Below are 14,780 nucleotides of genomic sequence, written 5' to 3'. Positions count from 1 at the left end.
GCATTTGTCTGAAACCTTCTGAAAGGAAACAGAAAACGTTGGCCAGAATGGAGAGTGCATGGCCTTAGGCAACTGAAAGTGGTACCACTCATCACATTCAACGCATGTTCGGGGGTCGTGGGGAGGGGATTTCAGGGACGCCTCCAACTCCGTCACCCCTTCTGGGGTAGGAATGGTTCTGGCATTCAACCTTGTAGGCCTACTACACTAGACTGGGAGTGTACTGTGAGAAACCTGAAGGTGTCCCCCTAGCTTGTCCCCGGGGATCTGTCATCCAGGTGGCCCAGACACGGCCATTGCTATTGGATCCAGTTCCTGGGGGTGGACAGTGAGGGAGGATCACCTGAATGGGGGGTCCTCAGGGAGTGGAAGACTGATGTATGAGACGTGGTATCCCCTTCTTTCAACCCCTTTTCCCTCATCCTATCACGTAGGACATTCAAAACTACTGCCCCGACACAAACACATTTGCACGACACGCGAGAGAACGGACTAACACCAGAGCAGTTTACCTGACATGTCCCAATACAAGGGTCAGGCAAAGTCAGGCAATTGATTGGAATCACACACACATGACAGCCCTTTCCCTTCCCCACAGGGATAAAAGATGGAGCAAGAGAGCACAGTACGAACAAGGCAGACCACACGACGAGACAACTATCCAGACCGAGCAGTTCAAGAGGAAGAGAAAGGAGGCAAACTTCGAGAGGCTGACTAGGAGACACGCGACCATGCCCTTTTTGACAAAACCGTGCAAAACCTCCGCAGAAGGAATTGTAAGACCGAGGACAACAGCCCAAGTACGTTCCAGCAGATGTTAACGGTACACGCAGCATGCTGACGCTGATAAGCCAGATCGTGGTACCGAACTAGACTCCAGCTACAAGGAAAACCAAGCGGTTTATCACAGCCGGTGAGTCGAAGGAGAACCGATAAGAACCGGGCTGCGGTGAATAAAAGTCACAAACTGACAAAGTGGCAAAGTGAGAGAAGTTCAAAGAACTGTATGATTATAAAGGTGAGACCAACTGCAGAAGGGGTACCGGCACCACGTGGGTGCTGCTCTGAGAAACTCTGGTCGATCCCCATCTGAGTAAAACTACAAATACCAGAAGGCCATAGGAGAGCCACCAAGGTAGGTCAAAGTGGTCATACAGGAGGTCAAGCATAATCCCCATACAGTCGAAAGCCTTTGACCTAAGAACAAGCAAGGGAAGTGAATCCCGCCACATGAGAAAGCAAGGGAAGTGAATCCCGTAAACATTGAAAATAAATGTGAAGGTGAAGTTGGCAAGAGTGAACCTGGAAGAGGGATGCTGACCAGAAGGAGGGAAGTCTAAAGTACCAAGAAACAGTGGCTTGACAATGGTGAACTGGAACTGTTTCAAAAGACATTAAGATTTGTAAGTGAAAGGATAAGCCAAAGTGAACCCGGAACAGGGAGGCTGAAAGAAAAGAGGGGTCAGCACCCGGAAGAGGAGACCGAGGGGTGAAGAATCCTCACCCGAAGTAAAACCAGGAAATAAACTTTCATTTTTGAAGAAGGAACTTTTGTTTTGTTATTGAATATGTCAGGTCCTCAAAGGCAAGAGACTCGAGAGAAACAGGACTTGTCCATCGGTGGCCCTGATAGCTGCAAGTGGAACTGTCGAATCGTGCTGGGGAAAGCTTGAGTGTGTTGTTCTCCAAGATCCCATCTTACCCCACGCTCAAAACGTGGGGAAGTGAGACCAAAGCCATCGTATCACAACATATTTGTGAACACTTCTTTCTTTTCTTGAAAACCACCCCACACCCTGTTTGTATTAGTTGTAAGGTTTGGCAATAGGTTTCTTAGTAAAGGCCCTTTTTATTTTGTCGATCCAGAAAAACAGACACCCCTTGATTATGGGGAAATGTACTAAGTTGGCCGAAGACCAACCGTCTCATGCTCTTAGTGTTAGTAATACATAATCATAAGCTTGACCGAAGTGCGGCCATTTTAAGGTGACAGAAATCGGCATCTTATTTTCTCTAACGTTTGCTTATTTCTTTCTGTTCTAAATGCTTCGCTGACATGATATCCTGCTTTACCAGTGTGCAATGCAAGGCCAAGGGAAATATGCTGAAACATAACGTAGCAACCCTGATAGAAATACCCGGCCTCCTCCCGTGCGCTATCCTTGAAAGAAGGCAGCAAGGCATCTTAATCAGCCCGCAGGTGCCAGTGTGTCTCAAAAACACAGTGAAAATACTCGGAACGGACATTAAATTGCTTGAATTATGTTCTTCTTTGTGGCCCCCCTTCTCAAGCCCTGTACAGTCCTGGAGAGCGAGTTGACCCCAGCACCCAAATAGAAACTAGGAGATAGGAAAGCCTGGAATGTGGCTCTCCCCCCACATGCAGCTTGCTAGCGAGAACAGAAGCATTCTGTTCTTTTCAACAAAGACTTATGTCTGCAGCCTTACAAAATTGCAAACTGTTGCTAAAACAAATGTTTGAGGTGTCATACTCGTCACGATTGTCAATCATCGTGCTCAGTTCAAAGGAGATGTGCAAGGGATGGTTTTTGATGTAACACTACTGATTGTAAGAGGTTAGTTTTGTATATATGTAACTGATGTATGTGTCTCGCTCTCTTGCGTCTCCCGAGGTCTGTTAGACACACGTCGCGGGGCGTGAGACCAGTTGGCCAACTGAGACTATTTACTTTGCAATAAACCCTAGCTTTTGGGAATACAACCTCGTGTCTGGCGTATCAGTTCGTGTGTGGTGACTGTGCCTTGTTTCCACATTAGAGGGTCCCTCAGGGGCCCCTTCAAGATGGTGCCCGAATAGGGACCCTCCCCCACTTGTTCCATCGTGTACGTTGCAAAATAAGGAAGGCGGTAAGAACGGCGAGGATGGGAACGATCAAGCCGGGATCAAGAGGTGTTCGGGGCACCCCTGCGTAAGCGATGAGACTCCTTTCTGCAGATCTGCACACAGCTGATCCCTGATCGACGTGCCCGGCCAGTGAACAAGGAGGCGAGGGTCCCGAAACGAGGCAGAGCCGAGATACGCAGACAAAAGTTCATTGGTTGCATCAGTATACGGACGAATTGTGTCTTGGAAAGACAAATTGACTATTCAGGTGAGTTGTGCCCCGATTCGTAAGTAATCCTGATATTGGTTGAGAGTTGATTTTGCAAAATCAAACACCCAGAGTAAGTTTGATTAACCAAGGGTAAGGTTAAAACATGCCTGGGGTATTGTCCACCCTAGCAGGGTTTTTCCGCTGCGGCGGACAATCTTTGGAAACTGGCCAGGTTGCACCTCCGGGGGGAACGCCGGCTTATGATATGCATGTGAAATATGGTGTGGGAGCGATAATGTTTTGTGAAATTTGGCATAAGCAAACCAGAAAGCAGGAAGATCTTCAGTGGCCGAGGAATGGGAGTTTTGAGATGGACCGAATAGATAACCTGGAAAAGGTTTTGATAAGTAAAAAAACACGCCTCGCAGCACTCGATATCCTTAGAGATTGAAGGAGGGAAGCAATGGTCCGATTTAGATGTAGAGAGAAACATGTGCGCAGACATAAATCGAAATCAGAAAAGGAGGAGGAGGAGTGGAGTAATAGCTTGAGGAAAGCAAATCGACGCAACCAGTTAAATATTGAGAAAATATATCCACAAAGAGAGTTACACTCATCAGACGAATTGATGAATAAAATATTAACTGAAACGAAACAAGGCCTGAGAAAAGAAAGTAAAAAAACTACGTTAGTAGCTGCTGCTCAGCCCCTCCCAACCCCAGCACAGCCACAGGCTGCATCAGTAACCGCGCCGCCCACTAGTCAGCCCGCCCCGAGTGTTTCGCAATTACCAAAGCCCCAACAGACATCTCTCGCTTACACTGCCCCCTCTGCACCTCTCGCCCAAGAGGGTGTCTCCGTCCCGACTGCTCCCCCAATAAGCGAACTTGAACAAAGTGAATGTGTGATAGTGACCCGCACTGCAATCAGCAAGGAGAGAAAGCGAGAATTGCAAGAGCAGGCGGAAATGTATATAGATGGGAATGATGAGGCAGCCACGCTAGCGTCGATGTATGATTTCAGGAGAAGCAATGAGAGACAGGTATTGTTGGAATGCAGGGGGGAATATTTGTCGGCACAATGGAAAAGGTTAATTGGGAAGTTGCCGCCACAACGATTGTTGGATTTTAATGCATTAGCCCGTTGTAGAGAGAGAGATGAGGAAATAAAAGAGCATGTGGAGCGACTTTTTGAACTTAAGAAAGAACTTGATGAAGAATATTCTGAAGTACTAGCCACACCGGGGTATAGTAGGAAAGATATTGAGAGAGGTAGGAAAGAAACGGTACCAATAGACAGCAGCGATTCTTGTTGCCAGCAGGACAGACTGGGACTGGGCTAAAAGTATGCATACGAGAGGCGTTAAAATGGATGGCAGACCCTAGTATTCCTGCAATGGAAATACATGGAATATTTGAAGAATATTCTCTACAGTTGAAAAGAAAAGCATTACAGACAATGGTTGAAAATCTGATAAACAGGGATATAAGCGAGGAGAGAGCCAGCCTCCCCGGCCCCCCCCCCCCCCCTCCCCGAGACAATGGCAGTATATAGGAGGGCATTGGAACGAGGGACGGGAGAAACAGCCTTATCCCTCGATCTTGGAATATTGTTGCATATGAGAGAAGGGGGAGGAACAGTGAGCACGGTATTTCCTATGAGGGAAGTGCCCCCTACCTTTGTACCAGAGGTAGAGATTCCTGCGGTAGGAACTGCTCCAGCTCAGATAACTCCAGCACATTACACAGCCCAATATGTGCATGTCCCTTTCTCTAGACAGGAAGTAAATAAAGCAAACAATCCCTGATATACGAAAGAACTCAGCGGGCTTCTATAAAGAAGTAGAGTCTTTATTGCAATCATCAGTGTTCACTATGAGTGATATAGATCTAATATTCCCAGTAATCCTGCCAGCGGATATATGGAAACGGATAAGGAAGGTAGATGACGAGACGGCCTACGGTGCCACTTGGGCAAATGTAATGCAGGAGGATAGAAATAAAGAAGTAGGCGCGAAACCGGGGCCGAATATGACGGCGTTACCGGCACGAATAGTACAGAAATTGAAAGAATTTGTCCAAGAGAAAAGAATTCAATGGGACAAATTGACTGCGTGTGTTCAAGGTAAAGACGAGTTGGCTAAGGATTATTTTAATAGATTTGAGGAAGTATTTACAGACTTCAGTGGGCAGGATGTAAGCACGGAAGCGGAAAAAAGGTTATTTGTTGACAAATGTGAGAGGATTAATACTCCCAATTCAAAACTTAATAATGACATCAGAAAGTGCATGGCAAGCGAAAACGTTAGAAGTATTACACATGGCCCAATATTATGAAAATCGAGTGAATACAGAGAAAGAAAAGGAAGCGAAGGAAAGAACAAATTTGAAAACAAGGGTGTTACTCCAGCAAGTAACAGGACACAACAGGGGAAGGGGAAATGCACAGAGCAGGAGTAATTTGAATATGCACGGAGGGCCCTTGGGATTGAATCAATGTGTGTATTGCAGAGAGGAAGGACACTGGCGAGCGCAATGTCCACATTTACAAAATAGAGGTGGGTACGGTCAGAGAAGACAGCAGAACCAGAATAGTCAAGGGAATGGAGCACAGAATCAAGGCCAGGCTTTGAATCAAATTACTTTTACCCAGAATCAAAATCATCAGGGTATGCAAAATGGAAATAGAGGAAGAGGCGGGAACATTTTTGATACTCAAACGGGTGCATACTACAATAATAACAGTGACTACACTTCAGATGATGTGTTGTTACCCCAATAGGACAGCCCAAGACAGGGGTCGGAACAAGTATATATTCCCGTGAATCAGAAAGGACCCTGCGTAGAAATGAAAGTCGGGAATGAAGAGCATAGATTCCTCATAGATACAGGGGCACAAAAGTGCTCGATAGACCATCACTTAGTTCCAGAGATACCACTGTCAGGGCGTAAGAATATTTCGGTAGGGTTCACAGGTACCCCAGTGATTAATCCAGTATCCCAACCAGTAGCCGTAACATTAGGCCCATTCACTTAGTACTGTCCATTCCTGTTAACAGAGGATTGTGGGGAGAATCTTTTGGGATTAAACTTGTTGAAAAAATTGAGTGCAGTTATTCACTGTACACAAGATGGAGTGTTTTTAACTATTTCACCACAGAATGTACCAGTGTCAGAATTTCTGGCCAAACCTTGGCCAGGAGAATTGAGGGACGTGCCAACTTGTATATGGGCAATAGATGATAATGATGTGGGATGCTTGAAGATAGAGCCAGTGAAGATTACATTGAAAGAGGGAGTAACGTTGCCACGTATTCCAGAGTATACCATTTCAGCAGACGGAGAGAAAGGATTGAAAAGTATTGTGTCTGATTTGGTAAAATAGGGAGTGATTGAAGAGATTACAGGCAGCATATGTAACAGCCCCATTCTTCCGGTGTATAAGAAAGGAGGTAATGAGGTACCATATCGTTTCATAATTGATTTGCGCGCACTAAACAAGGTAGTAGACCCCCAATTCCCATTGGTTCCGGATGTTACCACAATTTTGACAATGATCCCAGCTTCCGCAAAGTATTTTAGTGTTATTGATTTGAAAAATAGGCATTCTATTAGATGACTGTCTACCCTACACACAACAGGTCAATTGCAACTACCAAAAACTCCCTTTCACCTTAAGCTGTTAAAAGAATAACCATATATTTGGAAACGTAACCAAAAATGGTGATCCACCAAATGCATCTACTACAGAATGAGGATATTTTACCCTCAAAGCTAGGGAGTCGTTTTTCCAGCACAATAAACTCTGCAATGGCTCCCTACTAAAGAACACATTCTCCTTAAAACACTTTGTGCCATCCACAAGAGCCAGTCAGTCTAAGTGCCACCTTACCTCAACACAAGTATCATCGAGCACACCCCTTACAGGAACCTCAGGCGGTACCACTCAACCTTCTGGCCTGCCTACATTACAAGACAACATTCTCTGAAGGGAGATGTTAAGCAGTATATTTGGGGAACAAAACTGGAACACCCACCTTGGAAATGCGACAGGAATCTGATTTCCAGAAATTCAAGAAGAAACTCAAACCTCTGTTATGGGAGCAACTTCACTGAACTGGGTACTAAATGATTGCTGCCTGAATAGGTTCAATATTCTACTGATTTATGCTGTAATTCCAGCACTAGGATGTTATCCTCCTCTCATATTGACCGTATTGCCTTTCTTGACAGAAACCACCTAGATATCTCCATTATCCACCTGCACTCATTCCATGAAGGCAAAATCGTTCCAAAGATCACATATGGCCTTTAACTATATGGTGACCCTATTTTTAAATCTCTGGATCTGATTGTGGCAAAAATGTGGTGCAAAATTCTGGGGGTCCCTAATGCGATCCCTCTTGCAGCAATCAGATTCGAGTTAGGTATTACCTCTCTAAAAGCCTGTGTTGAGTGGCGCCTGCTGTCGTCATATTCAAAACTGATTTCCCCAATTACTGATTCTATCTATGAGGTTCTGGGTGGAACCATTAAGAATTTATACGATTCCTTAGGGAATTCCCAGTACCTTGTTCAGTTTGGTAAGAACTGTGAAGTAATACTCTCAAAAATCTCTTTGGCTATAGAATCCCTAATTGCTAAAAGTAATAAGGGCCCTTTATGACTTAAATTGGGTCACTATGACTGACATTTTTGACTCCTATTCTTCTATGAATCACTTAGCCCATGAGCATAAAAGACGGGGGATCTCCACTCTGCTTTCACAATTCCCAAATCAGCACCATAGGGCCCTTCTTTTGTGACTCTGTTGGAACTTGCTCCCTACGAATGAGATCCTGTTTAGGAGAAGCATCATTACTGAAGTTAACAGAGGTTGCAGATTTTGTAATTGCCCTATTGAATCTATTAAACATTTGCTCTTAAATTGCAAGGCCCTAATTGCACGTAGGATGAAATTTATGGGGCCCCTATGGGTTTATTATACAAGGTCGACAGACAATCTTCTATGGAAAAGATGTTTAAATATTCAGAATGTTAGGGAAGGTCTTCCAGTTTCGGCAAAAGTCTGAACTTGATGTCATTTTATTACAATCTGTTTGCAATTCTTTTTTTTAATCCTTTTTAATTAAGGTTAATTATTTCTGTTTTACTCTGATTTTATGTGAATGTTTTCCTTATGCCTACACAATATTTCTTCTGTTTTGTAAAGGTTTGAGCAGGCAAAACACACACACTGACCCTCCTCCGCCCAGAATGGTAGAAGAAGGGCTAGCAAAGAACCACCATGTTAGTAAGGGTGAAAAAAAAGGGAGGCCCCAAAGTTGGCACTTTGGTGCCCCTGTTGTGCACTGCGCCGGCTTTGGCCATAGCCTGCGGTATATAAAATACACAGCATAACAAATACACAACAATTGATAGAACACATCCACTGCCCGCCAGCCATAACTAGGTGATTGTATATGTGACTAAAAAGACACAGGAGCAGAGAAAAGGGGGATAATACTAGGTATCCCTTTGGCACTCCACTGAAGGTGGTGTGTGCCAATCTCTGACTGTAGAGTTTTGTGAGAGATAGCCTTAAGAACTGTAGTTACTTGACGATATAGAAAAATAATCTTAAAGGGGGATCCTAAGGGTTCCCAGCAACACAGCCCATAAAGAGTGGTGTGCTACAGCTGTACAAACACAGATGCCTTTAACAGCTATGGAGAAGACAAACTCCATAGCACAGGTAGAATACAAAGAATAGAGTTCCAAAAGACAGAGCCCATAAGAGTGAATGAGGTGAGAAAGGCTCCACTCATTCAGAATTGAAAGAAAAAGATCCAGAATTCCAGCAAAAAGTGTTGGGGTCTCACTAAGAGAGGGGATGAAGCATACAAATGATATTTCCCTAACAGTCCCCAAATGGGAAGACTGTTTCACCCTATTATAATCATGCTGACAGTTTTAACGCTAATGACACAGAACAATTATCATTCCATAGACGAAATATATGATTACTTACCAATTTAAATGAGAAGCAAACCATGTATGCAATGTAAAATCACTGCCAGCAATGTGTTGCATTGTGGGAAAACGCATTGTAGGGCAATTGCAGGTGTGAAAAGGAAACCTTCTCGTAACAGTACTCAAATTTGCAAGATAAAGTTATTATGCTGCTCGACAGTTTTTCTGAAGTCCAACTAAGGGCTTAGTAAAACCACTCAACTGAGGCATTACAAGACTCCACTCTTAGTATAAGGCTATACCACCTGAGCTCATGCTAGTGTAGACAGAGCAGCCAGGCTCATTTTAGGAGGGAGCGAGGGCAGAAGAATCAGTGCAAATTAAATTGTCATACAAATGATCCAAAGAAACACTGAAAGACTATGTATTGTAAAAATAAATTATTTATTTAAATACAGGTAGGCCCAGATAAATCTAGGGGTAAGTAAGCACTAAAACATTATATGAAATCACAGTATAAAAATACAACACTATATACACAGACCCAAGTATAGACCTTATTTGAAGTACCCAACAGTAGTTCTAGGGAAGTCAAAACCTTTTCATACACATTCAGTGCAGGTCAAGCCTATTCTTGGGGAGTAAAAACCAATGGTTACTTTTTACAATTACATTCAGTAATGAAAGGGCAGTAGACCCTTCCAGTTGTATAAGGATTCTTAGCACAAATCACTTAATCAGTCAACTTGACAATATACTTTTGATGAATAGTGAAACACTTATTCTAGGTGCAGTAAAAACCTATAACTACTTTTGTCATAACACACAGTTATACTAGGTGAGTAAAACCTAAAGATGTAATATACAATTACAGGTGCTTTTGAAATCAAGGAACCCCAGATTGAGGTAAGCAGTAACTCTTAACTTATTTGGGATGGCACACAGCTACCACAAGGTAAGTAAAACCCACGTACTTTGATTAACCCCACAATGGAGGGGGCAAGAAAACCCCAATGTTACACTTAATTGAATAGTTATTCTAGGTAGGCAACAACCTAATGCAGACTTATTCTGGGCAGGCTAGCAGCAAGTCAGGGGAAGCAAGACCCAGTTGGGGGACACTCCTACAATTATCCTCAAGGGACTAATCTGGTGATACCAACACTTTACTTTTGGGAAGAGGCACAACCTAATCACAGGAGAGTAAAATACCTTCACATCTACTTTCTATTAGACTGGCAAAACAGTAGCTAAGGAAGAAAAGATGTTAACCATACTTTCAAGAATAGTGCATCACACATTCAAGATCAGTAAGAACATTTGTAACTGTTCACTCTTAGAATTACAGTTACCAACCAACTCTTTCCAAGTAACTTTTAAACACTTATTTTCTTTTCTAGGCAGAAGTCTCAATACCTTGACAGTATTTCCCTTATTCTTGGAGCACGAGTGTCCTCAGTGGCTGAAGGGGGATCACTAGGACTAGTGACCAACAGGCAGTGTCAAAATAAGTTCTTTAGTAGCAAAAGTCAGAGATCCTTAGGAAAACTGGGCAAACAGGTAAGTACTGTAGTTTAGAGTTAGAAGAGGGTCCAGGGGCTTTGCCGAAGACACCTTAGCAGGATTCTGGCAGTGGAACTGGGTGTACTGGACGAGGGACCTCCCAATCACAGAAAACCCCACATAGCTACACAGAAATCCTAACAGGCCTAAGGTAAGTACATACCCTAGCTAACACAGTACCTCAACATTGAAGAAGATTTTGCAGCAGGAGAACTCCAGGGTCTGCAGCCAAATACCCGGTCAGTGGATTCCTTGTTGTGGAGACTGAAAACAAGACCAAAGAAGGGACTTTACAGCAGGGATCGATGAAGAAGGCTCTAGGCAAGGTTTCCCTCGTGGCTGAATGCGGTTCTGCGGGTCTGGCGCCTTTTCAAGGAGCACAGAAGAAGACAGAAAAATCGCAGTTGAATTCTCGTCGTTACAAAGGTCCAGCACTCTGCTGAGGGGACTTTTTTGGGTTTGATTCGTGTCTCTGGAGATCCACCAGGATGCCCACGAAGTTTCAGCGAGATTTGGAAGACCGTGCACCGCACAATGGCTTGAGGTCCCAGGGTATTGGGGTATTGCAACAACGCAAGGCCGCAGCAATGCATGGGATGGCTCAAAATGCAAGTCTTCTTTAGTGGGTGTCGTCAGGCTCTGGGTCGGAGTCATCATTTTCAGAGACCCCAGGTCGATTGGAAGGAAGGGCTACAGCAGGCTCCGGTTACACAGCAGGCTCTCCGGTCGCTGGAAATCGTCTCAGCTGCTTTTCCTTCATGTTCCTCTTCGGTTTAAGTTCCAGTGGTCGACAGATCTTCAGCTTCCAGGTTCGCAGTATTTAACAGGAATTACAGCACAACCTCGGCATTCTCGCCCCGCATTTTACAAGAAGGGGCGATCTGGTTGTCCAATCAGGACAGCTAGCCCCCCCACTGGAATTTGTCCCCATTTAAGCAGCAAGGCTTAAGACAAAGGGCTGGGGAGTTTTGGACTCCTCACTCACTTCCTGCTCTCACAGACTGGAGCCTCGGTGGGGAGTCAAGAGGACTCCCGCCGAAGACAAAAATCACACAAAGGAATTTCCCACCCTGGATGTCAGGGGAAGGAACAAGAAATTACAAGAAACACTAAAATGGCAAAAAAAGAAGACGGGGGCCATTTTGGTAAAATGAGCACCTTTAGGTGCCTTTACTGCAGCTGTGATCAAAGCCCGTAAAGGCGCACCAAATTAATAAAAGGTATCACTGCCACCAGCCATTGAAGGCAAGCTTGTCACTGTAACAGAATTGTTACAGTTTAAATGTGAAAGGGGATACATCTCCCCAGCACTCCACATAAGGTGGGGTGGGCTGGTTTCACCTAATAAAATGTTAAAAGGGATCCAAAGATCCTTTCTATCCTTGGGAATTGTAGTTCACTCAAGGTTAGCACAAGAAAGTTAAATGGGGCGGCCCCCAAGGTAACCCAGCAACAACAGGCACTTATTGCCAATAGGTTGTTAAAGATAACTTTAAAAATACACTGTGCAGTGTCTTAGAAATGACACCCATAAAAAGAGTTAAAGATTATGTGAGTGTGGAAAAAGGTTCCCACTCACTGAGGTATCAATGAAAAATATCCCACTAGTAAAGCAAAAAGTTCTGGGGTTGAACCAACAAAGGAAGATTTAACAGTTCTGTGCAAATCTTACCTAACAATTCCATAGATGAAACATGTGATTACTTACCAATTTAAATGAGAAGCAAAGCATGTATGCAATGTAAAATCACTGCCAGAAGTGTGTTGCATTGTGGGGAAACGCATTGTAGGGCAATTGCAGGTATGAAAAGGTAACAGTACTCACATTTGCAAGATAAAGTTATTATGCTGCCTTAAATGCCACATTATGGATTTAACTTTTAAAGGAACATCTGGTTGTATGCGTGCGGGAAACGGTGTGCTAAGTAAATGGCATACTACACATGGGACCAGCCATTCGAAACTACACATGCACCACATACCATTTTACAGCTTTAATGGGCCCCGTTTTCTCATCGAAGGAGAGCATAGAGAGGGCAAGAGGACTTGGCAAAAGTAAGGCAATGTACAACAAAAGAGCAATACCAGAAGTTAGAAAACAATATATTCCTGGAAATCAGAAAGGTTCTGGTCTTACCTGTGGCTGAGTCTGCTGGCGATGAATGGCTCGGACCTTTGGAACGGGACTCTCTCTGGAGGACGTTGATTGCTGCCTAGATCGGCTCCCATTCGGCAATTGCTCTCCTGGCAAAGCCGCTGAAACCGCAGATATACTTCCTGTGCTCCGTACTGAAGCACTATGAGGAAGAGATGGTGTTGCCTTACCCCGAGTCCCAAGCACTGCTGAGTCCACTTTCCGTATTTGTGCATGACCAGTACTGTTTTGACGAGGCAGAGCGATGGGCACAGGCCGGTCAGGTATGGTGTGTCGTCTCGTCAGATCCTCACTTTGTGTGCTGCGTCTTGTAAAGTCCTCCATACTGCTATTACTGGGGCCACTGAGGATGAATTCCTCACTGTTGCTTTGACTCCGGGAGCTGGCAGTGCTTAGGTTTTCAAGGCTGGAGTCCACAGAAGCCTTGGGCATGACCTGCGGCGGGTTGTTCAGGTGGTACACAGGGTTCTGGAAAGAGAGGGGCTGGATGAGAGCAGGGTGTAGAGGCCGCCGGACCTGCGGGGCACTCTGTGGAGTGCTCTGGCTTTCTCGCAACTGTTTAATGCTGGCCACCTGCACCATGGACAGCTGGCTGCCAGTCAAACGCACTGGTACTTCTGGTGTCACAGACACACGGTCATTGTGCACTCCATGAGAGTCTTGGAGGTCCATGAGGGAGACACTGCGGCCATTGGGAATGATATTGTCCCTTTCATCCTTATCAGAGTAAGTCATACTCTGGGTTGAGGCCTGCTGAACCAGCAATAAAGATTTTCCTCGGAAAAAACTCTCAGAAATGTCCAGGGTTGGGGACTTCAACTTCAGCAGGTCACTAGGACGGGAGGAAATAAATAATTGTTTAATTACAGCAAAAAAGGCTTTATATGCAAAATGCTATGCATGCATGCAAACATGCAAGTTAATATAGAAGAACAACCACAGTATCATGAAGCACAAGAAAAAAAACTTGATTCCTAAAAGGCCCATATAGTGTGTATTAGAGATGAATTTGCGAACATATGAATGATTTCCAAAGATGGGCAACACATTAGTAAGACAGCACATGTTGCCATGGAGTCCCCATCTAGGCGAGCCCAGGTATCTACGATGAGCCTCATGTTTTTATCTCCTTTTGTTGCTCCTTCTAGCCCTTGCCATTAACTGTGGGTGTCCTGTGGATAATTTCTTTCAATGTTAAAGTTTAGATATAAGAAGACTTATATGATCTCCATAGAGCTGGGCAATATATCTGGAAATATATCGATATATTTTCAAAATCGACATAGGAGACAATATTGTTAACATCAAGATATATACGTACATCATTACATTTACTACAATTGTTTTATTTACATTTTAATGTTTACAAAGCTGTGTGTATTCTCAAACAGGAAGAGAAACCCTGCATTTGCACTTTATTTTTTATCAATGTCTTATAAATAAAGGTGTTTGCGACCTCTCACGTGTAGTTGTGGCTTACAACTGAGCATTTCATCCATATATACAATATTGAGATATATATCGTATATCGCCATTCAGATCAAAAATATCGATATATGACTTTTGTGCCACATCGCCCAGCCCTAGCTCTCCATTACTTGTTTATGTAAAAAAAAGTAGTGCTTATGAGAGCTGTGCTGGGATTTCTGAGAATTGGAGGTGGGAGAAGAAAAGGTGGAAGTGCAACAGCAATTTAAGCAACAGCAATTTAAGTCAGACTTATGCTAATGCCAGACAAGATAACAGTGATGCTAGGAGTCGCCATGGATTGTAAAGTGGTGTGGGGGGAAGGCTGGCAACAATTGCACGTCAGTGGCTTTACCCATACCAGAGATAAGTACATGACCCAATTTTGCCGTTAGGGCCTTTATGTCTGCTCTTTACCCAGCAAACAAAGTGTTGGACTGGATCTCTTAACAAACCCACAACCTAGTGTCCCTGGAACCTCCATGCACGGTTATTTACCCTGTGGAACTTGGGCACTAAGAATACAAAAGATTAAGTGAAACCAATGGGTTCATTAACAATGTCGGCAGCAACCGCCTCCTCACAGGT

At 44.1% G+C, this 14,780-nt stretch overlaps 1 protein-coding gene across 8 annotated transcripts in view; it reads right to left on the bottom strand.

The window, feature by feature from the left end:
- Positions 1 to 14,780, bottom strand: part of RASAL2 (RAS protein activator like 2) — a 1,332,618-nt gene that overhangs the window by 121,594 nt on the left and 1,196,244 nt on the right. For all 8 annotated transcript variants that reach the window (XM_069641161.1, XM_069641162.1, XM_069641160.1 and 5 more), the window contains one exon: positions 12,708 to 13,557. In XM_069641161.1, the coding sequence (XP_069497262.1) occupies positions 12,708 to 13,557 (850 nt within the window). The remainder of the gene's footprint in view (positions 1 to 12,707; positions 13,558 to 14,780) is intronic.

Source organism: Ambystoma mexicanum, chromosome 1q, assembly GCF_040938575.1.
Source record: "Ambystoma mexicanum isolate Mex_15411 chromosome 1q, UKY_AmexF1_1, whole genome shotgun sequence".
Classification (NCBI taxonomy): domain Eukaryota; kingdom Metazoa; phylum Chordata; class Amphibia; order Caudata; family Ambystomatidae; genus Ambystoma; species Ambystoma mexicanum.
Note: the sequence above shows the minus strand (reverse complement) of the source record. Positions and strands in the feature narration are given on the sequence as shown.